This window comes from Nyctibius grandis, chromosome Z (genome assembly GCF_013368605.1).
Source record: "Nyctibius grandis isolate bNycGra1 chromosome Z, bNycGra1.pri, whole genome shotgun sequence".
NCBI classification, from domain to species: Eukaryota; Metazoa; Chordata; class Aves; order Nyctibiiformes; family Nyctibiidae; genus Nyctibius; species Nyctibius grandis.
In genome coordinates, this window is record NC_090695.1 from 71,006,446 (window position 1) to 71,034,213 (window position 27,768).

Genomic DNA, 27,768 nt, shown 5'->3' on the forward strand with positions numbered 1-27,768 from the left:
CGAAATGCTCTCTGCTGTCTGTTACTGGCTCATCTGATAGCTGCTCTCTGCAGCGGCAGCTGGCTGACTAGCATGAAGGCTGACACTTCCACCTTGTTACACACAAGGAAATTAGGCCCTAAGGGATAGTCTACTGCAGCAGACTGAATAAACAAAACCAAAAGTGATCCCTGAGAAGTCAAAGCAGTTTGCCACATCAATAGGCTGCAAATTAACCAACTTCACTTATTTTATAGAGGTGAGCAGAAACAGTCAGTGTCTTCCCTTTCCATACTGAATAAGTAGCTGGAGGGTATAATGTCAAACCAGAACCCCAGACTCATTACCGGACAAATTCGTAATTGTGTATGTAATTTATTTTGAACCATTTATGTGCTCTTGAGGTTTGGATGTGGTGTTTGGGGGTGGTGACCTGGGTGTCTGCCTGGAAATATTGGCTCTGCAGGTGATTGGAGGGAGAAGAATAATTTTGGGGGTTTTGGAGGAGGTTTGAGTTCTCAGTTCTGGGAAATCCAGTTTCTCCTGGGAGGGCACAAGGCATGATCAAGGGGAAAAATTTAACCTACCTGTTTGCTCATTTTAATATTAAACTCACCAGTTGTTATTTTTGTTCTTCTGTAATTGAGGGCTGATGTGGCTTTCTGTGGAAGCTGAGCTCAGGCACAGCGAGGGCCAGGAGCTCCTGCTTTGCTCACAGCACAGGAGGGACACACAGGAGGGATGTACAAAGAATGGTGAGGTGACTGATATTGCCATTTAGGGCTTATTCACCTTTTTTTTTCTTGCCATAGAAGCTGCCCTCTCCCTGTTTGACATTTCCCCAGCTAGGGGTGGATAACCTTCAGATAAGTGTGACATTTCCCTGGTCCATTTCACTCTGTAGGGTTAATACTAAAAGTCCAAACGCAAGTCTTTCCTATCCTAGGGTCCTTTGAGAGGACGATGGCCAACAATACTACATCATGGTGGTACAAGGGATGTTTCAAACGAGATTTCCTATAATCCCTTAAGATCTGGGTGGAATAGACAAAAGAGAAGACTCAAGAGAAAGAAAATAAAGATTATTAAATAGTTGAGAGTAAAGATGGACTAGAATAGAGTAGAAAATGCCATGCCAATGGTAGCGCTTCCATCTGACTCCCCTCACATGCCCTTCCAGTGCAAGCCCATCACTCAGTGGTCTTGTGCTGCCATGGCTTTAGAAAGCAGATATCTTGTATTGGGCCAGTACCTGTTAGTCGTCTATTTGAAGATGAGATTTATGAAGCTGCAAACAGCTGGATGCATCCATGCTATATATTAATGGCTAGAGGGTGGTTTGCATATGGAGTTGTCATGTTTAGCAGCACGTCTGAACCGTGAGTGCCTCCAGCTCTGCAATGTGCTGGCCCCTTTGTGGGCCTTATCCTTTGATGCTCACTTCCCTGCTACAGGGTAGTCAGGCAGAGCTCCTCATTTTGAGGTTCCCAAGCTATACAAATGCTAGCAGCTGAGCAAGCACTTGCTCAGAGCATGTAGGGGTCTTGCCTTGCTGTAGAAAATTATTTTCCAGTCTTTTAAAAAACACGATATGACCTGTAAATCCAGTTCAGGGTTTTCTGGGGCAAAAGGGAAGAAGGGCTATAGCGATGCCCTTATTCATATCACCTCACTGCGCCCTCCTTCACCCTGACGGGTGGTCACAGGCTCTCCAACCGCGTGCATGCGCATACGCTTGCCTTTTCCCCCCCCGCGCTTCTTCTCTTTTCTGTTCCTCTTTCTCAGGCAGACGCCAGCAGGGTGCTTGCGCCGACGGCCCGGCCGTGCCCGGCCCCGTCCTCCGGGGCCGGTTTCCGTTTCGATTCTGCCGCTGGCCTGAAGTTTCGTTTCCCTCTCCGCTCCCTCCAGCCCTCCGGCGGGGGGGCTTTCTCTCGCTGCCCGGGCAGGGAGCTGGCTCCGCGCCCCTCCGCCCCGCTCGCAGCCGGGGCCGGGAGCCGGAGCGGTGCCGGCAGCGGGAGCGGTGAGCAGCCGGCCCTGCCATGACGGCGGCGGAGAAGAGGAGCCTGCAGTGCTACAGGCGGTACATCGAGAGGAGCCTGAACCCCGTCCACATCCTGAGCAACATGACGGACTGGCTGTCCGACGGTGAGGGGCCGGCCGCGGCCCGCTGCCCCCGGCGCTGCCCGGCGCCGCCGTCCTGCCCGCTGCCGGCGCGGGTCGGGGGCTTCCCTCTCCCCGCCGCCGCTTCTGGTCCCCTCCCTCACTCTTTGCCTGCTTCGGGCTTTTGTTTTTTTTTTTGGTTTTTGTTTTTTTTTTTTGCTAGAGGTAAAGGAGAGAGTCCGGAAGGAGGAGGAGAAGGGGGTGACGGCGGCCGCCGCGCTGTTCCTGGATGCCGTCCTGCAGCTGGAGGCGGAGGGCTGGCTGCGGGCCTTCCTGGACGCCCTGGTTGCAGCAGGTCGGTTCCCACTCGCAAGCCCGGTCTCCGCTGCTTGTCCTTTCCACCGCCGCCGCCCGCGTTCAGCTGGGCAGAGCAGCCCAGCGCACCCGGGATGCGAAGCATCGCTCCGTTATCCTTGGGCTGCTGCTGTCGAGTCTTGTCACATCGGATGAGATGCCATAGGAAAAAGTTGGTTGACAGAGGATGGACATAAAGCTCTTGGAAGGCACGGGGAAGCGCCCGTCTGAGAAGCAGCTGGAACAATTTCGATTACGGAGAAAGTCAGTGAAGGTCGAAGGGATGCAGAATAAAGCCTCATTGACAGGAGACTTGTCTGTGTTGGGGCGTTTAAGGAAGAAATAAGACAGCCATTGTTCTCACCAAATACAATTAAAGGAAGCTAAATCCTCTGAAAGAGAAGGCTAAATGGGTTTCAGGGTGTGCGTGAGGGTTAACCGGTAGCATGGGCTAAATGCATTCAAGGGCAGAGTCTTAAATTAGAAACTGATTTTTAAAAATTATTCAGAGGTCTTAAAAGTCTTATGTTTCAAGAAGTAAGTAACAATTAATAGTTTATAAATGAGATGATTGGTTTTCAGTAGCTATGACAGCTTAATGTGTGAGGTCCTAATGCAATTTCCTTTCCAAAATGTGACAGAAGAGATTGTCAAGGTGTAAAATCGCCAGGATTTGCCAGCTTTCCTCTATACATGTGGGTTCTATCATGGATTCTTGTTGGTGATTTGTTAGATATTTCAAAACCCAAAATCTCATGCCATAAGCCATTTTTGTTTTCATTTACTCACTATTAACAGTAGATAGTTACAGTGAGCAGTTATTACAAAATTTCTTATAATTTGGATGTAGCCAACTCTCCACTTAAAGCAAATACTAGGTCCAGAGCAACTTTTTACCAGCCTGTGGTAGTCCTAATTTCTGAATTGCAAAAATGTCTTTAAACATGTCCATAGCGTTCTGTTTGGTCTATCTTCAGAAAACAGAAGCAGAAAACTGAAAAAGTTCACCTGCTGACTCCAAGTGCTATCCCAATTAGTTATTGATTGGGCCTGAGACTAGCATATAGCATTACTCTTGTAGCTGGCAGATGAAGAGACAGGTGTTAATTAGAGAAAGACATTGTGGTGGTAAGTATTCACACTTCTCTCCTGCTCCTCCAAAAGAAAATAAAAAGTTAGGCAAATTCCTTCTCTTTGCCCACAGTTCCTGTGGGACCCTGACCTGCTTTTTTCCACCTCTGGAGCCTACACAGCAAATCACACAAGTCCTCTAAGTATGATTCCCTGCCACTGTCTGTTCCAGGACAATATTTCCAGCTGTTTGCTGACTGTCTAGGCTGGAGGCATCTGGGTTGCTTTCAGTCAGGGACTGACTTGAATCCCATATGATAAGGATTTTTGAAGGAAAGGGGAGCCAAGGACAGGACTAAAGGTAAATGGCTGGTAAATAAAAGAAAAGGGGACCAAAGGTATTTGTGATTCCTGTGCTCTGGGAATTCCTGTGGAAGAGCATCACAGTCTGCAGGGATCCAGGGACTGTATGGATCAAAGGAAGGGGGTTGTTACAGTTGCTTGGGTAATGTGAGCTGTGACATTGTGTAGCTCTTTTTTTCTCTTTGCAAGTGTTACTGATCTTCTAGTATGGAGTTTTTCGTGTTATACATAGAAGTGCTGTAAAGGAAAACAGTCACTTAATCTGTAAAAATTGTTTGTGGTTCACCGAGATTTTTGTCAGTTACAGGCCAAAATAATTTTAGTTTCTCCAGTGTGGTTGAGAAAATATTGTTTTCCAGTTTATTCCTATCTATTCCAGCTAGAGATTGAATTCACAGTAACAATTTGTCTCTTTCTCTGAAAGGTTACACTGGACTGGCAGAAGCAATTGAAAACTGGGACTTCAGCAAACTGGAAAAACTGGAGTTGCACCGGCAGCTGTTGAAGCGAATAGAAGCAACAATGCTAGAAGTTGATCCAGTAGCGCTCATGCCCTACATAAACACGTGCCTGATAGAGAGGGAGTGCGATGAGATCCTGCAGGTATGGTTAATGGTAAAATCCCAGTATTTGTCTAGTTTTGCTGTGGAGAATTGCTGGCTGCCTCGCTTGAGGGTGAATTGGTGCCCATCCGTCAGGCTGCTGAGTGAGGAGGATGGCCAGCCACGGTCCCCTGGGGAGGGTCTCTGCTTTCTGCTGCTTAGAGGAGGCTTTGCTGTGTAGCTGCGACACCTGCACATCTTGTTCTTCATCCCTCCAGCTCGGTGGATAAGGTGGTGTGCAAAAGGGTTGCAGGCCAGAAAGCAGGATGGGGTGGCTTTGGCATTGACCATGCTCAGCTGTATGTCTTTGTGGAGCCCATGAAGAGACCTCAGGGGCTCCGGAAGGTGCCACATTACAGTGAAACAGGTGCCTTGAAATAGACCCCATTCTGGAGCGTTCACACTGCTCCTAAAAATAAAGATGGGAGTAGGCAAAGTGATGTTGCCTAAATTGATTCCTGCTTGTCATGGGATTTGACATTGTCTATTACCTTAACTGTGGCAACCCCTGGAAACTTTGTGTGGCTTTTGTCAGCACCCAAAGGGATGGTCATACGGTGAAATGAAACTTCTGGTCTGAAGTCACTAGTTAAATGCTGTGTCACAGGAGCTGACAACATTTTCATTGCCTTTGGATGTGAAGTTCCTGTACCATTACCCAGTTCTAGCTCAGTGTCATTATTGATGACTCATAACAAGTGACATTACCAATCACTGATCATTTATGACTGGTGAATAATAAGTTGTTGATGCTGTGTGAAGGTGTCTGTTAGGTGTTCTCACTCCTTGTGACTCCTGAGAAGGATTGTTTGCGGCTATTTTATTTTTAAAGTGGTATTTCTTTATGGAAAAACACAACATTTGGAAAGCTATTGCATCTGACCAAAGATCAGGCCTGCCATAGATTTTGTACTTTCACATTTTTCTATTCTGGAATGTTTTTTGATAAGTTTGGCCTTAGAGGTTTATGGCAGATACAGGTTATTACAAGAACCTTGCCAGCTGAAAAATCACAGAATAGCTCTATGGTGTTTCAGAATATTTAAGCAAATAGCCTACCTGTTGATGTAGTCCAGCTAAGCTCACTGTACGCCTAGGCTGGCAGAATTGCAGCAGTAGTACGTAAATGGCTGAATTTTATTGGAAACCTCTTATACTGTGAGAAAGAAATGCAATTTTCAACAGAACATCAATGAAAACAAATCAAAATATCAATCAAAGAACAGTGGTTTTGATCACTCAGAATCTACAACTTCTGTTTGTTGTGTGTGCAGATTAGTGAATACAGAAGCAAAGCAGCCGGGATAACTAAACTCATTGAATGTCTCTGTCGATCGGATAAGGAAAACTGGCCAAAAAGCCTTCAGCTGGCACTAGATAATGCAGGATATTACAACGCAAGTGAACTGTGGGATATGAGAGAAGGTAAACTGTGAATTGTTCTTATGATGGTCTTTTCCTATTCTTGTACCAGACAGTAATTTTTTTTCAGGAGAATAAGGCTAATTTAAAAGGATACTCTCAGACTGCATTGCTTATTGTTGCTTGAAAATAAACCCCTTTTTAAAAAATTAAAGTGTCTTTTATAGAAAATAAAATATATAGGTACTACCTTACAAACCGTCAGAAATTATTTTTTGAGTATTTTTCCTTCTGTATGGTTATGAATGATGTCTTTTTTTTTGGCAAACAGAATTGGACAGCATACAAGGCTCAGAAGGTACAAAACTAACAAAAAGTATATCTTCTTCCCTCCCTTCTACTGTAATTTACCTTTTGCCATCTTTTTGGTTGCTTGAGTTATGACAGATGCAATGTTTTGTGATAAAATATGATTAGTAACTCGATATTCTAGAAAGTGATACCCTTCTGTGATCCACAGAGCAGATCTTATACGTTTTTCTTTGAGAAATTGATCAGCAGCATTTACCAAGTGACTGTGTTCATTTTTTGTAAAAATGCAGAATTTCCTCTAATCAGATTTTGCTTTTGTCATTGAATTTACCTTTTTCCACTTGAAAAATACCTATATGAGTATGCTGCAGCATGGGAGAATTTAGAGCAGAATGCAGTATTTCTCTACAAAATAATTAAGCAAGACAAGTGATTTTAGATAAACTGGATTGTATTTCTTTATATCTACATTTGCTTTCTCCCAAACCATAAGTGATTGTTTTAGTGGTTTTTAATTAGCAACTGGGACAAGCTACTTTCAAGTGGCTTCTTAAACAATATTTGTTATTTTGAATTGTTTTTATTGCTGTAGTCAAATGTGTGTAACTTCTTTTCTGGAGATTTAATTATTATGTATATAAAAATTATATATGTAGTTAATTTATAAATAATTATATAAATATATATAAGAATAATACTTATATAGATATTATTTTATGTAGCTGATGGCTATACATATTATTTGGTTAACAGTTATATTTAATAGGTTAGATATCACTGTCTTTTGGGGAGGCTTCTGCTGACATACAACTTAGTAAAGCCAAAGTCAGCCTACTGAAGAACCATTGTCCATTTTGGACGCATTTTAACGCTAGCAGTTGCTAGTAGAAGTTAATTGCAGATACTATGTGCTTTCTGGACTGGATTAGGGTGCAAATGTGCTCTTTCTCCCTCTCCAAAAGCAGTGCTTTGTGATCACGTGTTCTATTTGCAATGAGATTCTTCATGCAAAGCCCAGTTCTTTGAGAAGGTAATAATTATGGGGCCAAAGAAAATTTCAGCAAGCATCTTTGGAACCTCTTTGGAACCTCTCTTAATTGTCATGTAAGATAAAGGTTGGAGATAGTCTTACCGTTTCTAGGTCCTTCCAGAAGGTGGGGGAAAGGGAGAACAAGGTCTTGAATTTACAAAGCTTCTTTGAACTCCTACGTATTTTTCACTCTTATGGTTAATGTCCATGTTAAATCTGTAATGTCACTAAACACAGAAGATATAGCTTTCCTCCCAGTCTATCATGTTGCTTGATTTTTGAGGGATAGATAAACGTGTGTTGAGTATGTAGGTCTTCTAAACCCAAGACTCTCAGTGCTATCCATCTTGCTTGAAAGGGAGCCTGGATGCAGCATCATTTTATGTAGTCTTTCCATGCTAGCAACCAACTACTTCACCTTGTCATCCCAGCAAATACAACATTTTAAAATCAAAAGGTTCAATAACATGCCTTTTTTTATGTGGTTGTACAGATAATGGCAAAGATATTGATGGTGAAATGACAGATGGCCCTGAGAACAGCTTTGAAACCACGATGACGTTTTCTGAAGAAGCAGAATGTGATAATCTCAGTGAAAATCTCAGTTCAGCTTCAGGTAAGCCTTAGCAACTTAGTGACTGGAATTCTCCCTTTCCTTAGACTCCTGAATGATGCAGATGCGGTGTGCCACAAAGGAAGGTGTTGAGGAACTAGTATGAATCTCTGACTTGATTTAGCTGTCTTCTGTTTTAATGTTTAAAGGATCACATGCTGGGCATTGCACATGTTAGGGGTTGCCCCTCATTTACCACATTTCTAGTGCAAAGTTGTTCTGTCAGCACATTATCAAAAAGGTCTCCGAACACCAGACTGTTGTTGATGCATCTCTTCTCTGATAGAAGGGATTCACATGTGACCTGATATTAACCAGTTTAGAGAGCTGAATGTGGTTGCAAACGATCTGTGCAGTGGCTGTCATGTCTCATACAGCAAATTTTGCTGCACCAGTGGTTTCTAGTTCCTGTTGCATTAAGTGCAAACCCTCTGACAAGACCACAATTTAAGAGAGTACTAATTTCAAAAGCCTGCAGAGCAGAAGGCTGAAAGGAATACTGTGCATATATTTGCGGGAAAATAAGCCCTTGTGTTTTCTTTCTGAGTTGAAAAAAAACAGTTGAGGTGAGAGTTGTCAGCCAAGGCTTTGAAATGAGTTCATTTTAGGAAGGACAGTCAAGTGGCAAGAAAAGTATGCCATCAAACCTACAAAAAATTCTTGTCTGGTGCATATGTCCTGTTAAAAGTCTTGCCTGTCAGAGAGTGCTCTGTGTAGACTGCAAGGACTCTACATCTATCATTTTAGATAGCAACTGTATGGGGCATAATGTATTTTATGCATATCTGTTGTAACGCTCATCACAAACACATGGTTCTCTCCTAGAAGGGATCTATCAGTCTTCACCTGTTTATGAACCAAAGAAGGCTCGGAGCTACCAGACTGAACTTGCACAGCCTGCTGTCAATGGGAAAAACACATTGATATGTGCCCCCACAGGTAAGAAAACACATGTTTCTTAGAGAAATTCTTTTGGTTGAGAGGGCCATGAAGGACAGGAAAGGGTAAAGGTTGAGTCAAACTTTTCCAGCTGTTTATTTAAAAGCAGTTGTATTATAGGAGTAGATCCAGATCTAACCTGAAATTAATGACCAAGGGGAGCACAAAGACTGAGCAAGACAGATGTCTCTCTTGGCACTTCAGTGCTTGTATTCAGATTTCCATGTTCTGACCTCTGCTTTCTCACTCCCTGGTGCAGATTTTTGAGTTAAAATCACTCACTGATCTCTGCAGATCTTTCGGAAATTTGGCTTGCAACTTGAAGGAGAAATAGGATGAGTTGCCTTGAGACTCCCCTGTCTTCTGTACTGCAATGCCTACAACATCAAAACAGCATGGGGAACTTTTGCGGTAGCTTAGGACTGAGTTAAGAAGATCGAAGTCCAGCAGCAAAAGAGCTCTTTCTCTCCACCTGTGTCTTCCATGTTACTAGCCTTATTCTCCCCTGGGCCCTGGTGAGGCAGAGGCAGGGACACAGAGGAGCTCTGAGTGGCCTGCAAAGAGAGCCTTGGTGCTGACGGAAAAGAAATGTGAGAGGAGCAAGGCTGCATGGGGAAGGATGGAAGCTGAAAGTGCCTGGGGCCTGTACCATAGTCTGATTTGATATGGGAGCACACTCTAAGAGCAGAAATAGACTCAATGATTTCAAAGAACTCAAATAAAACTGCAAATGGATTTTCCTTCCCAGTGTCTTCCACATGGTCTTTACAGCCTGAGACTGTGCGAGATAAAGGGATGATTACCCACCCGAGTAAGCAGCAAGCATGTGTTCAAATCTGTCCCCAGAGATTCTGGAAGTGTTACAGCTCCCATGTCAGCTCTTTGTTATTACAGCGCATCCACATGAGACAGGCTCCTGATTACAAATACACCCTTTCATACTAGTGGCTTACCTTTCACATTCTTTGTTTAAAGGATCTGGAAAAACTTTTGTGGCACTTCTGATTTGTGAACACCACTTCCAAAACATGCCTGCAGAACGAAAGGCGAAAGTTGTCTTTCTTGCAACTAAAGTGCCAGTGTACGAACAACAGAAAACTGTATTCAAGCAGCATTTTGAAAGAAGTGGGTAAGTGTAATTCTACCTGGTGGCTTCCTCCACAGAAAATAAACTGCCTTTTAGGTCAGCTGTGGCCAGGACAAAATGTAATGGATGTACTTGTGACAAGGGTGTTTGGCATTAACATAAGGATGAAGCCTAGTGGTAAGAATGGCAAGTTACTATGGTAGACTTTGGAGAGTCTGAAGTTTGCTTTTGGAGGGTTTAAGCACTGGTTGTGCAGCATCTATGGAAATGGCCAAAGTATACCTGTGCTTGCCTCTCAAAAAGGGTGAAGTGTGTTTTCTCTTGAGACTCCTTTCAGCCCTGCTTCCAAAGACAAGGCAGTTCCAGGCAGCAAAAGTAGGATTCCTCTTGCCATTCTCAAATGGCAGAGTGTCTCTTTCTTCTCCAAATGGAAAGACTCAGACTTCTTTGGGTTTTCAACCTCTAGTCAGAATATGACGGTCCGCCTCTCAGATGGGACTGAAAATTGCTTAGGGGAGTCTTGACAACCTATAGCTTCCGATTTCGAAGGAACTGGTTACTGCACACCACATATAAATCCTTATAGTTATGGGAAAATGAGGCTGCTGGACAGAAAACAGTCCCATGCTGCCATATACAGAAAAGGGATGAGGGGCAGGATCTCCAAACACAGCTTACATGTGAACTGACAGATGCAGCTTAAATGTACAACATCACCACCCCTCAAATCTAATATATTTTAGTTAATGGGAGTTGAAAATCCAGTTGTTTACCCTCAGCAGTATTTTTCCTCAGCTTGTGGGTCAAACTGCCAGCCCCAACAATTTGACTTTTTGAACTTAGTCACTACCCTTCGGGCTTGCTGAAAAGTCCATCCTAGCTTTCTTTGCCCTGCAAGACATCCTTTTTCATACCCTGTCTTTTGCCTCTTCTTCCTAGATATTCTGTTCAAGGAATTAGTGGTGAAACAGTTGCAAATGTCTCTGTAGAAAAGGTTATACAGGACAGTGACATCATTGTGCTGACGCCCCAGATTCTTGTGAATAGCATGGAGGAAGGGATCCTCAGCGCCCTCTCCATCTTCACTCTGATGATATTTGATGAGTGCCACAACACTACGGGCAACCACCCCTACAATGTGTTAATGACCAGATACCTGGAACAAAAATTTGACTCTTCTGCAGACCAGCTGCCTCAGGTAAGGCCCAGCCTGTCACTGGTGAAGACATTAGAGAAAAGTATTTTGCAGTGCAGCCAGCAAAGCCTGAAGTCTTGCCTTTTGTGTTAATCCAGTTCAAACTCCCATTTAACAATGGCTGCAAATTGAAACGGTAGCATCTGGAACACTTTTCCCCTCTTCTTGGACACCTCCAGGCTATTTTCCCATGTTACATCCTCCCTCCAGCTGCCAAGAAGGACTGATCAAGCGTGACAGAGACCGGAGTACTTCAGAGCAAACAGGATTGCTGGGCTGGGAAGAAAGCATGTGCCCCAGAACTTAGTAACCTCCTTGTTGCCTCTCTGTTGCTGTCTTCTGCAATGATAAAACGGGGCCACTGCCTCCACTGACAGGAGGCTTTGGTCCATCTGAGAAGACATCTCTAAATGAGCGTGGAGGACAATTCGGGGGGTAGATTTGCTGTTTCTGTGTAGGATAGGCACTGACAAATACAGCTGGTTATGGATTTAAGTGGGTGGATGGCAAGGTTTAAAGCTGGGCCGGCTATTAAACCTGTGGCAGATGCTCTCTGTTAACCCTCCCCCCGCCCCCAAAGGGAAAGGGAAAGGGAAAAGGGAGAGAGGCTTCTGGGTTGGAAAGTTAAAACAGTTTTAATAAACTATAATAATGAAAAAGAGTATAATAACAATAACAGAAATAATCAAATATATACAAATATACATACAAAACCAAGATTGAGCTCCCCTGAAGTCAGCCACGTCACCACCGGCACTGCAGGGCAGGCTCCGGGAAGGCCCAGGCTGGGCCTAGCGACGGTCGAGAGCTGGATTCAGGGATGCACGGATCGGGATCGGGGGCAGCAGGAAAACAGACGGAGTCCTCCTTGGACACCGGCCATAGCAGAAAGAGAGCGAGACCCTCGTGATCCCCCCGCTTTATACCGAGAATGACGTGTATGGGATGGAATACCCTCGTTGGTCAATTTTGGGTCACCTGCCCTGTCCGCTCCCCCCTGCAGCTGCGACCCCTCTTCGGCTCTTCACTCGTAAGCAGTGAGGAATTCAGCAGTGACCTTGGTTTCTCTAAGAATAAGTACAGCAAGAGCCTTTCTGCATAACATCCCTACCGGTGCCTCAGTGATAACTACAAACTTTGAGCGTTATCAGTCCTGGAAGCAGACACTGTCTGCAAAACATGCAGTTAGTTTCAGAAAGTGCAGTTACTTAGAGGAGACTTAGCTGAAAGTAAAAATCACTGAAAGGAAAATTGGCCTGGTTTAGGCCAAACCAGGACAGTGGATAATTTATTTTCAGTGTGAATATTCTAAGCTTAAGTGCCTTGGAGAGGGAACGAGTGGGGACAAGGTTTGGCTCTCAAGATTTAGTCCTTGCGCTCATGTTTACTTCAGCTGCCTGTTTTTGGAGACAGTGACAACTTGTCAATTGGTAACAGTGTCTCCTGGGTTTTTTTCATTTGTGACAAAGGAGCAACCACTGCTATTCATGTGTGTGCTCAGATTGTAGGTTTAACTGCTTCTGTTGGAGTTGGTAATGCCAAGAGCATCAACGAAACGATAGAGCACATCTGTACCCTCTGCTCCTACCTTGACATACAGGCCATATCCACTGTCAGAGAGAACAAAGAGGATCTGCAGAGATTCGGAAGCAAGCCAGAAACACGTAAGCATGCTTCCTTCTTATTTTCCTGTGAGATGCAAAGCACCATAATTAAGGCAGCTATTCAATTCTCCTTTGGTCAGTTGAAGTTAAAAGCTTAAAACTAAGCTGGAGCTTTGCTTCTTGCTGGCTTGAAAGAAGTTTAAGCATGCACTTCACTGTTGCCCCACAGTAAGGCAGTGCCCATTTGGGCAAATTTTCTTTCTGCTGAGCTCCAGAATCTCTGTTTTTTATTTAGCAAGGCAGAAAAGCTAGTGCAGTTCTGCCAGTGAAGACTGGGGGCTGTTTCCTTCTGTGCAACTATAATGCTCATTAACAATAAATATAATTATGATTGCATAGACCACCATATGTAGCATTCTTCTAGCCAAGAATTTGTTCTGCATTGCCCAGGAAAATGTTTTGCTTATTCGGGCCACTGACTTCCATTTCTTGTCTCTAGATGTCAGATGGGTTAAAATGCGAGTTCACAATCACTTTGCAGACATTATCTCAGGTCTGATGTCTGAGACAGAGGCGTTGATGAGGAAGATTTACTCAGTGGGTAAGATACTGTAATATGCCTGTAACGGGGATTCAGTCTTTCATTACATCAGTGTGAATCCTCATGGCTGCTAGAACAGTCACTGCTTTTTCCACTTCCTTTCTCCTCCTTCCTTTTTATTTGCCTTTAACCCGTATTTCCTAAATAAGAGATTACAGATAGAAGAGTCAACTATTTTCCTGTTATACGTGATTAGTTTTATAATCATCAGTATTTTTGCTTGGATTTCAACCCGTGTTTCCTGCAGCTAAGAATGGTGTGCTTTTGACACTGTCAAATAATTTGAAATGTTTAACGAATCTAAACAAAACTACCAAAGGACTTGCTTTCACAATGCAAGGAGCTGGATTTCACTGATGAGAGATACCTGTATGTTCTCATTTAAACATTTCTCCAAATGCTTCATACCTAAATCTGCCTCTGTTAAGGAAAACAGGAAGGGTCTCGGTTACAGTGTTACTCTGAATGTTGTAATTTCTTCCTTTCAGTGTAAGTTTACTTTCACTCTTACTGCTCTGACACTTCTTCCCATATTTTCCCTGGCCTCTCTGAGTTGCACTCAGAGTTATTTCTAGGGGTGCCCTGGCCACCTTTTCTGGTCAGCATTTTGTCCTCTTTATACCTCTGGGTACCCCTATTTCTACTGTTTACCAGGTCTTCATTATTTCCTGTTGAAAAGCATTTAAGGTAATTTTACAGAGGAGAATCTGTGGAACATGAACACCACCAGAAAGAGGATGTGGCTGCCTAACAAAGGAAACACTTGTCTGTAGGGTTCCATCCTTAAGAACTGCAGTGGTGTGAAGGTTTGCAGAGAGGGAGATGCATGGCTGTGAGAAGAGAGAACGTGTCTCATGGTAATGAGACCTAATTCTGCAGCCCTGCAGAAATCAGCTGATCTTTTCTGCTTTTGCAGGGTTCCTAAGTGGTGTCCAGTAAGTGGCTCTTATCAACAAATTGAGAGCTACAGGGGGTACAAAGCAGAGACCCATGGATGGCTATGCTCAGGATCAGCCTTAGTCTATCCAGCTCTGAATAAGGGATTTTGTTTGGGCTTAGACTGACTTTTGCAAACTGACTAGGGTGCCTTAAGCCTGTTTACCTCAGTTCTATGCTTTCTAGATGTTTTCTCCCCCCATTTTCCAGATATTGGAGAGTGAACTATATTCTGGGGCAGGAAGAGAGAAATAAAAAAAGAACACCTAGAAAAAACCAACCCCACCCAACCGAAAAAAAAAACCAACCCCAAACCCAAGAAACACAACAAAGAACAAATACAGTGGGAATTTCAAACTGCACACTAAATTAAGCAAACACTTCAGAAGTTTATTTCTGCATCAGGGTTCCTCTTGCATGAATGCTATTGGCTTGCCTTCTGCGGACCCTCTGATTACTGAAGTTTGTGAAGCAGTCAGACAGAGTATGTATGTGACAAAGAGGTACTGACTAGTTCTGCCTCAAGAACAGGCCCTTGGATAATATGCCTTTAAGTACCATGGACCATTTAGCAAATGAATACTTAACTATTGAGTAGCTGGTAATTCAAGGAGCAATGCACAAGACTTCTTGTAGGATAAGTGAGCTCTAATTTTGTTGCTGAAGACTTTGCAGATGTGTGTTATGTACACAAATGTTTAGTTGAATTGTACTGGATTAATTTTAGCCTAACATCTCGGTATACGTTGAAACAGAGAGAGTGAAGAAGACAGAGCCAGACTCTTCCCAGATGGTTGCCAGAGGCAGGACAGGAGGAAGGCACAAACAAATACTCAAACAACAGGAAGAACTTCTTTGCTGTAAGGGTGGTCAAACACTGGAACAGGTTGCCCAGGGAAGTTGTGCAGTCTCCATCCCTGGAAGTACTCAAAATCCGTTTGGACATGATCCTGAGCAACCGGGCTCTAGGTGACCCTGCTTTGAGCAGAGGGTTGGACTAAAGACCTCCACAGGTGCCTTCCAGCCTCAGTGATTCTGTGATTGTATCATAAAGTGTTCTTCTGAACAGGCTTTTTAGACCTAACGTTCATGGAAAATGTATTATCTTCTAGCTAACTGTTTTGGTTATTTGTTAGTCAAGATGAACAAATGTTTGTTTCCTCCTTCTTTACTAGATACTATCTCTCAAATCAACAAGAATGATTTTGGAACACAGAGATATGAACACTGGATAATTGCCACTCAGAAGAAATGCAGACTGTTGCAACTGGCAGATAAGGAGAAGGAGAGCAGCATTTGTAGAGACCTTTTCATTTGCACTGAACACCTGCGGGTAAGTGTATATCCTCTTCTCTTCCATACAGAGGTGGAACCGTCCTGTTCCTTCTGACACAGGTATGTTCACCTAGGAGCAGGTTTTGAATCTAATCCTTTTATTTGACACAGGCTACAGCATAGTGTGTTAAGAGTTGTGTCTTAAGATACTCACTAAGAACAGTATAGTGCAGAGCAGACTTTGTACTGCTTGTTTTGTCATGCAAATGGAAGAACAACACAAGTTTGCAATACTTAATCTAGCTAATTAAAATTTGCATCATAGAATTGTTAAGGTTGGAAAAGACCTACAGAATCATCAAGCCCAAGCATCGACCCAATGCCACCATGCATGCTAAACCATGTCCTGAAGTGCCACATCTAGATGTTTTTTGAACACCTCCAGGGATGGTGACTCCATCACCTCCGTGGGCAGCCTGTTCCAATGCCTAATGGTTCTTTCAGTGAAGAAATTCTTCCTAAGATCCAGCCTGAACCTCCCCTGGCGTAACTTGAGGCCATTTCCTCTTGTCCTATTGCTGGTTACCCGGGAGAAGAGACCGACCCCCACCTCACCACAACCTCCTATCAGGTAGTTGTAGAGGGCGATAAGGTCTCCCCTCAGCCTCCCCTGCTGCAAACTAAACAACCCCAGTTCCCTCAGCCGCTCCTTGTAAGACTTGTGTGCCAGACCCTTCACCAGCTTTGTTGCCCTTCTTTGGACACGCTCCAGTAGCTCAATGTCTTTCTTGTAGTGAGTGGCCCAAAACTGAACACAGTACTCGAGGTGCAGCCTCACCAGGGCCAAGTACAGGGGAACAATCACTTCCCTCATCCTGCTGGCTACACTATTTCTGATACAAGCCAGGATGCCATTGGCCTTCTTGGCTGCCTGGGCACACTGCTGGCTCATATTCAGCTGGCTGTCCACCAGCACCCCCAGGTCTTTTTCTGCCAGGCAGCTTTCCAGCCACTCTGCCCCAAGCTTGTAGCGCTGTATGGGGTTGTTGTGATCCAAGTGCAGGACCTGGCACTTGGCCTTGTTGAACTTCATATAGTTAGCTTTGGCCCATCGATCCAGACTGTCCAGATCTCTCTGCAGAGCCTTCCTACCCTCAGGCAGATCAACACTCCTACCCAGCTTGGTGTCGTCTGCAAACTTACTGAGGGTGCACTCAATCCCTACGTCCAGATCATCAATAAAGATATTAAACAGTATTGGCCCCAAGACTGAGACCTGGGGGACACCACCATTCATCCCCTGTCCCACAGAAAATGAGGCTTAAATGTGTATGTCTCTCTCTCTGAGCAGAAATTCAACGATGCTCTCATCATCAGTGAAGATGCCCGCATCGAAGATGCTTTAGCCTACCTAACTGAATTTTTCACAAATGTCAAGAATGGACCATATACAGAGTTGGAGAAGCAACTGACAGCCAAATTTCAAGGTATTTCACAGAGTACCTGTGACAGTTGCAGGGGGGAAGAGGGCTTATGGTAGAACGAACCAAGTGTTTTCTTCAGAGTAAGTGCGGTTGTTTTTCCAGAAACTTGGCACTTTTCAGAAGATCTAGTGTCTGTGTGGGTAGAAATGTAGTGTTAGAGGAGGCAGGGGGGAACTTAGTTTCTGTGACTTCAAGCTTCTAGTGCAGGAGCTAAGGAAGTAGTAGTAATTGTAGCTAGATGCTGTAGTAGGTTCTTATATGCCTGATAAGGCAGCAGTGTCCTTAAGGGTGTGCCCCACAAGTAGGGGGATGGTCTACCATCATGTGTGCTGGCAGCATTGGATGAGGCAACATACTGCTCAGAGCGCTGCCTAGCCTCCTCCTGCCCAGTGCTCCTGGACAAATCCCAGACTCCTGGGAAGAAGCAGGTGCCCTTGCACCCTTCTGATTAAAAGTTAGAGGTTGCACTGTTCTCTAACTTCTTATTTAGTAGCAGTTTGCTGCAAACCAGCCTGTGATCTGGTGTGTTGCAGTGTTGACTGCAATCTTAAATCACCGGGCTGTCTGCCCTCTAGCGTCAGTTGTTTCCTAAGAAATGGCCCTGCGCTTCGCAAGAACTGCTTGTTCTGTTGCTGTCTTTTGATGCACAGTATGTCACAGAGGTTCTCCTGTCAGTTTGCTACAAAATACGAGAGATTCAGAAATTCTTTTTTTCTGGGGATTTTGCTGCATTTAACCAATAGCTTTCTTTTCTTGCATCTGAAAGAATTGTATAGAAAATAAAAATAGATGCTAAAAAGAATGTGGGTGGCATTTGAAAGTAGGTTTGGGTGAGAATTCTGTTTTCTGCATTAAAGAAGGTAAATTATTCAAGAAACTGCTGTTTTCTTCCAGAGAAAGAACCAGAACTGACTGCACTTTCAAAAGATGAATCAAATGAGAATCCCAAGCTGGAAGAGCTTGCTTGCATCCTGGATGAAGCATACCGCTATAACCCACAGACTCGCACTCTTCTCTTTGCCAAGACAAGAGCCTTAGTAGCTGTAAGGCATTTCTTTTTAAAGCTCCTAAAATGGGAAGTGAGAAAATATAATGCCTCATCTATTACCCTTCCTATTTTGACCTGGAAATAGAAAAATATGCATGTATTTGATCTTTCTAAAAAAAATATTTATCTTTCTGTATCTTCCTAAGCACTGATGCTGTGAGATAGGATGAGTTTTTTTTTCTTTTTCTAAAAACTACAGTACAGGGGTGGTATTCTTTATCACTACTTCCTTCATCATTACTTCTTGCTATGTGTCATAGTTGATCATTAAGCCGTCAGATTTTTTACTTTAGGTCTGAAGTCAGTTTTAACAAGATGTATTACAAAGCTTTTGGCTTTAATGTTGCAGTGTTATAAACCAGCAGCTCTGCTCTATTATTGACTGCACATCAGGAGGTATTTATAGGTTTCCCGGAGGATTCCTATGGGCCCATAGGAGATCTGTGCCCTAGCATGTGTTCTTCATCAAGAAAAAGGAAAGACTTTGTGGAGCAGATTTCTCTGGACCCTTCTGATGCACTAGTCTATTTCGTACTTGCCGAGGATCAAGGTTCTAGGCTGGATGATCTTTTTTCTCCCTTCCAATAACCTTGTTCCCAGAAAAAGTTCATGCTTGAAGCAAGTGTGCTGCTAATCATTAGCTTCAGTAGTTCTTAAACATTTACTGCATGGCTGCTGTAAACAGATTTATCAGCTGAGAGTCCCAACCCCCATTTTGTCCTTGGGTATGGACACGCTGGATGAATTGCAAACAAGAAAAAAATTAAAGGCAGGCTAAAGTCCAAACTAACAACACCAAGCATCTGTTGGCAATTTTTCATTATAGATGTAAAAGCCTACTGGAGTTTGGCTGAATTTTGTTCTATGTAAGAGCAGTTTGAAGGCGCTACTTCAACTGTGGAGTGAGAAAGTGCGGTTTGTAAATGGCAAATCTTGTCCTTTGGATCCCAGAAGCGTAGCATTCAGTGATCTGTTGGTTTATAAGAGAAAAAGGCATACTTTTTAGCAGTGAAAGGCTGCTTGCTCTCTAGCCAGCCTTTAAGTTGCAGGGGTAGGAAAAGTTGTGGCATGGTTGGATCTGGCATCATGGCTGTGGCCCTTGCTTTTTCACCTATTATTAATGTTCCCTCTTGATGCACAAGTTCCACCTTCTTTTCTGCTTTTGGTTCTCGAAAATATTAATTGTCTAGGCAAGCATGGGCAGGATCTACCTAACTACCCCAAAGCAGCATTTCATCTGGACAGGGACCTAACTCCCTGATTTGCTTTCTAGGCCTTGAAGAAGTGGATAGAAGCAAACCCTGTACTTAGCCACATAAAGTCAGACATGTTGATGGGTCGTGGAAGAAGAGATCAAAAAACAAGTACGCAGGTTTGCCCTGAGGAATACCAGTTGCTAGACCTATGGTGGCTAGATTGCTAAAATTGTTCTGCTCTTTCTGTGTTCATCTTCTGTGCTCTGAAACAGAGGAAGGTCATGCAAGTTTGCGCTATGCCTTCTTCCATATCTAGAAGACATTTAACCAGTCCTAAGGAGATGCTTGCTTTTTCTGTCCAGAATCTGTGGTTGAAGCAGCAGTAACACTCTTAGTGGCCCTTTGCTGCAGGATTCTTTTGCTAGTTCAAAACAAGTTTAGAAACTGTTCACTATCATGGCTTCTTGTGATTACTTATAGTGGTATTTTCCCTGTTCCTTTTACAGATCCCTCTCTTATTTTGTGTTTGGTGGCACAGACATTTTAAGGTAGAATGGAAGCTACAGCTGAAGTGAATTATGCATGGCTTAAGTTAAGAGTTAGCTTGGGCTTAAAATAACTGAGCTGTATGGGTCTCTCCAATAAAGATCAGCTAGGTGTTGTGTCTGAAATGGTGTTTCCCAGGATGACAATTCTTGTGGCACATCCACAGGAATTCCTGCTCAGTGGGTATAGCATGCGGCCAGCTGGATATGCAAGCTTGAAAGTACTTTTCTAGATCAGACAGACATGCTCATTTCTAATCACTTAAGCAAGAGCAAATGCAGGTATCTTGCTCAAGGAACTCTTCAATGTTTTTTCCTGACGCAGTTTCTTGGTACTGTAGGTATGACCCTCCCAATGCAGAAAGGTGTACTGGATGCATTCAAAACCGACAAAGCCAGCAGACTGCTAATTGCTACATCTGTTGCTGATGAAGGCATTGATATTTCTGAGTGCAACCTTGTTGTGCTCTATGAATACTTCGGTAATGTCACCAAAATGATCCAAGTCCGAGGTATGGAATTTCAGAGCTGTTACTCTAGAAACCTGTTTTGGCCTAGAAATGGACATAAAGTGCTACTGAATGGCACTTTGGAAATACTGTAGTAATATGTGCATGTCTTGCTGCTGTTCCTCTGTGCCCCCGAGTGAAGTCAGATGAATGATGGCACTGGACATGACAAATCTGTTCACAGAACTGAGTCCTTGATGTTGTGTGATTTTTCTTTTGCCACACAAATTAGCCATGCTGCACAAGGTTATTGAACTGTTGAGGACTGATCCCTCAAGTGGGTAGTTACACGTATAAGCACAAGTGTGGCTAGCAGAGCTGTAGTCAGATATAGTGCAAATCACCATTGTGACTGTGACAATTTACAAAGGACTGGTGCAATGGAGTTTCATGTATTGCCTTGGCTTCTGAAGACCTTCCTCTGCCGAGTGGCTTATTCCCAACCCAGCTACTCATGGGTACCCAAGGCCTTTGCATGTGCAGACCAATAACATTCAAGACAAAAAAAACCCCCAAACAACCCAGGAAACCCCATTTCTGCCTTGGCTTGTCTAAAGAAGTCTGTCAAGACTTTGGTCTTGAATCTTGGTGATTTTACAATACAGCTAGTAGAGGGGAATGAAGAGCCACTAAATACTGGTTTCTGTTTAACATTCCCAAATGTCATAAAACTGCCTATGTCTTTCAGGGATGCATCTGCAATATTTTATCGTATCACCTGAGTAGTTAACGTCATAATTTGACAGGAAGTGATCTACATTGTACTTAGTCCTCTGCCTTCAGTGTTTGTGTCCTGTGATTTTGTGGTTTTGTCTTATAATGAAATAATTGGTCCAGAATTTACATTTATGGGTGAAAGGATACTGTTTATTCTTAACAAGCCATTAAAGATGCAAAGAAAATAGGTTGTGTCAGTTTTAAACCACATAAAATCATGCTTTTGGGGGAATAAGAGCTCAAAAGCAAATGTGAACATTTTTTCTAACTGAAATAGTTCTAAACTGGTATGAGATCCCTGTAGTTGTTAGTTTGCCTGTGTCACAGCAGCAAAAAGCAGGCAGGCAGAAGGCATAGACAGGTGGAAGAGATGGCATTTGCTCTTGTTGTCTCTTTTCTTGCCAGCACTGTATTTCGAGTTCCACAGGTTTTTTGTGATAGACTTTTTTTTAATAGACACCAATTAGCAGGGCAGAAAACTAGTAAGAAACACTAAGATGAACTTTTCTCCTCTAGCTTTTGTTTCCAAGGGCAGCAAGATGCTGTACAACAACTGAAGTGTCAAGCATGCCCTGACTTTAACTGAGGCAGGCCACAGAAGCAGGCAATACAGCACTGGCTGGGGGATGTCCATGAGGGTACATGGAATGAGGCCTCTTGTTCTTGTTTGTGACCAAAGAAGAAAGAGCTGAGAGAATGCTGTTTAGAAGCAGCATTATCTGAATCTGAACATGGGAAACAAAAGCAGCCACACAGAAACTCCTTCATGTTCTTTTATGGCATAGCTGCAGTTTTTGCACATCTTGTTAATAGTAACTAAAGAGGATAAATGTGTTGCTGTATAGGTCGTGGAAGGGCAAGAGACAGCAAGTGCATCCTTGTGACAAGCAAAACAGAAGTGGTCGAGAATGAGAAACACAACCGTTATAAGGAAGAAACGATGAATGAAGCTATCGAAAAACTACAGAATTGGGATGAAACAACATTTGCAAGAAAGGTTTGTACTTCTGTGGAATTTTTTTACTCAAATCTACAGGCTTAATCTATATCAGCCTTCATCTACTAGGGCACTATCTAGGACCAAGTGATAACCTGAGGAAAGTGTTCACTGTCATTGGTTTCAGATCAAGGCTAGATCAGCAGAGAAGGGATAGTGTGTACTGCTAGCTTGCAGAAAGTCATCTGTACCGTAACTCTAAAAAACTTAGAAGTTGACGTAGAATTTATATAAATTTCTCATCTTAGAAATAAAACTATTCTGTCCACTGGAAGAAAACTATTGCTGTGGAAGATGGGAAATGGGAAACTATGCAGATGGTGGTAATAGATCCATCCATATTCATGTTCAGAAGTACTTTATCTTTGCTGCAGGCCAGTACAAGTACTTTTCTAAAGTTGTTTGTTGTCATGCCAAGTGCTTGTTGATTTCAGAGCAGTGCTTTCTGTGAAATTTCAAGAAACCACTGCCTGGGACAGTAACTGGATGACATTTGGGTTTGTACATGCTCTTCTGGTGGCTTCTTTTGTACTGCCTACAGTACTGTTCATCTTTGCTTCAAGCAATGTGTGGCAGATGAACAAGCCCAGTAGAACACCTCAGCACACGTTCAGTGCTTTACATTAACCCTGCTATGTGCTGCACACTTACCAGATCAGAAAACATCAGGAGGGTACAAAGAAGTGTCAAGAACTGGTGCTGAGGTGACATCCAAGAGGTGTCTCAGGCTAAGCCAATGATGGACTTTTGGTCAGGCAGGTTCCTGCCCGGCACATCAGGTGTGTCTCCTCCCTGACCACCCCACCTTCTCAGCTGCCCTTGCATAGCAGGTACAAGGCTGTGCAAGTGGAACCAAACAATGACAAGGACAATTGGAGGTGTCGCTAAGGTTAACTCGGCCTATGGCCTGCATCAAAAGCACTTCCATAAGGAAAAAAAGACGGGTCATTGTCATAGGAGACTCTCTCCTGAGGGGAACAGAAGGCCCAATATGCAGACCAGACCCACTTCTTAGGGAAGTCTGCTGCCTCTCTGGGGCCTGGGTTAAAGGTGTAAAGAGAAGACTTCCTACTCTGGTACAGTCCGCGAATTATTATCCATTACTGATTTTTCATGTAGGCAGCAGCGAAGTTGCAACAGAAGTCTGAGGGCAACCAAGAGAGACTTCAGGGCCTTGGGACAACTGGTTAAGGCATCAGAAGCATAAGTAGTGTTCTGTATTTTTGTAGTTGCAGGGAATAATGAGGGAAGAAACAGGAAGAGCCAGCAGATCAATACCTGGCTCTGAGCCTGGTGTCACCAGCAAAATTTTGGGTTTCTTGATCATGAGTCGCTCTGCACGACACCAGGCCTGCTGGCAACAGATGAGGTACACCTGTCTCAAAAGGGAAAAAGGATCTTTGCTCAGGAGTTAGCAGGGCTCATTGAAAGAGCTTTAAACTAGATTTGAAGGGGGAAAGGGAAAAAAACAGGCTCACTAGAGAGCAGCTCATCGCTTGGACGGGAGTACACTTTGCTGGGTAAAAAACTGGCTGGCTGGATGAGCCCAAAGAGTTGTGGCAAATGGAGTTAAATCCAGTTGGCAGCTGGTCACAAGTGGTGTTCCCTAGGGCTTGGTATTGGGGCCTGTTCTCTTTAATATCTTTATCAGTGATCTGGACGAGGAGATCAAGTGCACCCTCAGTAAGTTTGCAGATGACACCAAGTTGGGCGGGAGTGTTGATCTGCTGGAGGGTAGAAAGGTTCTGCAGAGGGATCTGGACAGGCTGGATCAATGGGCTGAGACCAATGGTATGAGATTCAACAAGGCCAAGTGATGGGTCCTGCGCTTGGATCACAACAACCCCATGCAGTGCTACAGGCTGGGGGCAGAGGGGCTGGAAAGCTGCCTGGCAGAAATGGGCCTGGGGGTGTTGACCGATGGCCGGCTGAACATGAGCCAGCAGTGTGCCCAGGTGGCCAAGAAGGCCAACAGCATCCTGGCTTGTATCAGGAATAGTGTGGCCAGCAGGACTAGGGCAGGGATCGTCCCCCTCTACTTAGCACTGGTGAGGCCGCACCTCAAAACCTGTGTTCAGTTCTGGGCCCCTCACTACAGGAAAGACATTGAGGTGCTGGAGAGAGTCCAAAGAAGGGCAACCAAGCTGGTGAAGGGTCTAGAGCACAAGTCTTATGAGAAGCGGCTGAGGGAATTGAGGTTGTTTAGCCTGGAGAAAAGGAGGCTGTAGCATGGTGGGGGTCGGTCTCTTCTCAAGTAACAAGCAACAGAACGAGAGGAAACAGGCTCAAGTTGCACCAAGGGAGGTTTAGATTGGGTATCAGGAAAAATTTCTTCACCGAAAGGGTTGTCAAACATCGGAACAGGCTGCCCAGGGAAGTGGTGGAGTCACCATCCCTGGAGGGATTTAAAAGCTGTGTAGATGTGGTGCTTAGGGACATGGTTTAGTGGTGGACATGGGAGTGTTAGGTTTGCAGTTGGACTCAACGATCTTAAGGGTCTTTTCCAACCTTAATGATTCTATGATTCTATCTTCCTAGACCTTTGTAACAAATTTCCCAGAGAAGGCTGGAATAAGCCAGTGGCAGCCACTACAAATAAAAAGGCTTCGTACACAGTTCTGCCATGTCCCTGTGGATTTGCAGATCACCCCGGGTTTCCAGGCAACCTTTCAGACACTGAATTGTGCAACAAAGGATATCCAAGGCCCTCTAGCCTTTGTGAAGTTTCTTCTCCCACCTCTGAGGCTTGGTTTGGCTGCCCCTGCTTCTTCTCAGAGGATTGTGTTTCTGCATGAGCTGCAGGTCCCCAGCTCCAGGCTGTGGCTGTTGTCTCTTTCTCTGCCTGCCATTTCTGTGGTCTCTGGAGCCTTCTTTCCAAACCGTCTGCTTCCCAGAGCAGCAGCGCTACTTCTGCTGTAGGGGGACTCACTCCTTCTTCATAAGGACTTAATAGCATTATGGCCAAAGGGGCCACAGGGCGGGTAGACAGGAGGAAGGACCAGACAGCACAAATGCTGTCAATCATGCAGTCTTATTCTAGCCTTGCATTCTTGACCTGACAAATGTACCATGTTCTTTTTTTGGTATGAGTTGCTAGAACAAGTCATGTTTTGTTTGTTTGCTTTTAAGTAATAGATTCCTAGATGTTATACATCCTGAGTCATGTTTAGACAGACATTGGGGTTTCTCTTAATTTCATAATGATCTTGATTTTTATTTATTTATTAAAGATACATGACCTGCAAATGAAGGAAAAAGTATTACGAGATTCCAGGAAGAAAGAAATAAGATGTAAGGTAGTGGAAGGGAGAAAAAATCTTCTATGTGGAAAATGCAAAGCATACGCCTGCAGTACAGATGACATCAGAGTTATAAAGGTATGTCTCTGTATGGAAACCTACATCCATGAAAACCAGGGAAGTCAGCATTATTGAGCTAACAGCGTTGTTTACCAGTGTGGAAAGTAGGCTATTTTGTGCAAGCTGGAGCAGAAAAAAATTCTGAGTAAATCAGTAAGTAAACCACAGGACCAGCCATAACTACTTCTGTAGCAAGTTATGATGGTAGCTGATGATGTCCAAGGTGTGCAAATATGTGACATGACAGGAATCACTTCAGTTTTCCTGAACACCCTTCTGTTTGTTAGGAATTGATTAGTTTTGTGGAAAACCGTGTGATCTTCAGTGACATAACCTACTGGTGTAACTGCTGGATATTCACTTTCCCAATTAGCATAAGATTGGAAGTCTTCCTGCAGCTGAGAGATTTCTCCCACCATTTCTGTTGACTGAAAATTATCCATACAAAGTACTGAGATCAGCTCACTGTTTAGCTCTTTGGCTTATGGGCCAATTTTCAGTTTGGAAAGGCAAGGCAAGCCAAATGGTTTTGGCAAACCAAAAACCAAAATGGTTTTACAAGAGGAGCCCTTTAATTCTTCAATATTACTTTGTTTTCCATTCTTTAGGTAGTTCACATTGCCTCTATAAATCTCATGGGGACGTTTTTATTGTACTCTTTCTGAACTTGAAGAATTTCTCTGTGGGCCCAAGAAGCCAATACTCTACACATGGAAAGTGTTGATCATGAAAGAGAGCCTTTTCTGGGCACTTCAAACCTTTCTAGTCTGAAATTTGTTCTTTTGAAGCTTCTTCTGTTTGTGCTGCTATGAAAAGTGCAGTTGTGATGTGATAAGAGGCTTCAGGCCACAGCGGAGCATCACAGAGTGCTTGCCGTCAGGCACTTCCGTTTTTAATCAAGAAAATCTTTTTTTTTTGTTTTTACCAGCTGTTTTGGGAATGTAGATGGAGTTCACTACTCCTCTGCACGGAGAAGGTCCACAGGCGAGGAGCTGGGAACAGCTCAGCCTTGTGAAAACCTAGTTACATATCTTTGACAAATAACAAGGGATATCTAACATGCACCTCTGACTGTTACTTCATTTTGTGCTGCTGGCTTATCACCTATACCTGTGCAAATAGATCTGAGAGTTCAGAAAACTCTTCTAAAAGAGATTTTTCTTAGTACTCTGCAAATAACCACTCACAATATTTTAAATAATCCCTACAAACTGAGTTCTGTCATAGTTCAGCCTGTATATTTAATGGAAGTTGCATTTCCAGAAGAAACTAGCGTTTTCAGACTCCAGCTCAAATTGTACACATGCTTTCAAATTAAATTGTTAATTTTTAAAATATTTGATTGTATATGTTATAAACAACTCCTTTACCTTGTTAGGGTTACTTTTTTTACCACTCTAAAGTAATTGCATCACCCCTCATGAAAAGCTGGGGTCTTGTAGTTAAAATGAGTGGGAAACAGGAGTCTTTCAAGTTGTCTGTTGTCGGGATGACTCTGCTAGTTTTATGCACAAGGCTCAAATATTGCAGGCATGGTTTTTAGAGAAGCTAAAAGTAAGTTCAAATATGTATAAGTTGGTGACTGGTGACATATAGTACTTTTGGTTTTGATATACCTTTCTAGTACCTGGTATTTAATGAATGGGGAAAAAAAGATGAGCCAAGGGGGCTGGAAGTTGAGCCTCCTGAATGACAGGAAGCACATCACCAGGGAAATGGAATTTGTGAGGGGAAAGGGAATGTCAGGCAAAAATGAGGAATGGTGTTTCTACTACTAAGCACTTCTGGCATGTTTTGTTTCAGGAATCTCATCACACTGTCCTAGGAGATGCGTTCAAGGAGCGTTACATAACAAAGCCTCACCACAAACCAGTCCAGTTGGATTGTTTTGAGAAAAAAAGCAAGATGCATTGCCAAAATACTAATTGCCAGCATGACTGGGGAATCATAGTGAAGTACAAGACATTTGATAATCTACCAGTGATCAAAATCAAAAGCTTTGTAGTAGAGAACGTTGAAACTGGGACACAAATGGATTTTCAGAAATGGAAAAATATTAATTTTTCTTTGAAGAATTTTGATGTTGAAGAAACATCCAGCTGAACTCAGCATTTTAGTGCGTGTATCATCCTACTGCACTAGTTTCAGTAAGTTGAAATAGTGGATGATCTATTTCCATGTATAAAAAATGGTTGTTTATGCTGTCTGATATGCTAGGCTCCTCATCAGCATCTGGCTAGATTAAAAAAAGCTAGTATGGCCACTAAATAAAACTTGCTATCTAATGAAATGTTTTACTAGAAGTTTTAATATAAGCATGAACAAACGCATGCCTAAGCATCTAGATCTCAATCCTTGCTGCTATGAAGATGTTGGTCTGAAAAAAACAAAATCAATTTGAATGACTAACTAAACATCTAATTTTAGTTGACAGCCACAACTTCAGGCATTTCTGTGTGAATCAGAATCTTCTTTGTTACTGGTAACTTC

At 43.4% G+C, this 27,768-nt stretch overlaps 1 protein-coding gene across 1 annotated transcript; it reads left to right on the forward strand.

Moving 5' to 3' along the window:
- Positions 1–1,997: 1,997 nt before the first annotated feature.
- RIGI (RNA sensor RIG-I) lies at positions 1,998–27,381 on the forward strand. Its single transcript, XM_068422609.1, has 18 exons — positions 1,998–2,124; positions 2,303–2,434; positions 4,292–4,470; positions 5,744–5,894; positions 7,667–7,789; positions 8,612–8,725; positions 9,701–9,854; positions 10,752–11,010; positions 12,509–12,671; positions 13,111–13,212; positions 15,324–15,481; positions 16,775–16,910; positions 17,802–17,950; positions 19,229–19,319; positions 20,038–20,208; positions 21,768–21,919; positions 25,150–25,296; positions 27,082–27,381. The coding sequence occupies exons 1-18, from the start codon at positions 2,019–2,021 to the stop codon at positions 27,379–27,381; spliced, it is 2,787 nt and encodes a 928-aa protein (XP_068278710.1). The 5' UTR covers positions 1,998–2,018.
- Positions 27,382–27,768: the final 387 nt, after the last annotated feature.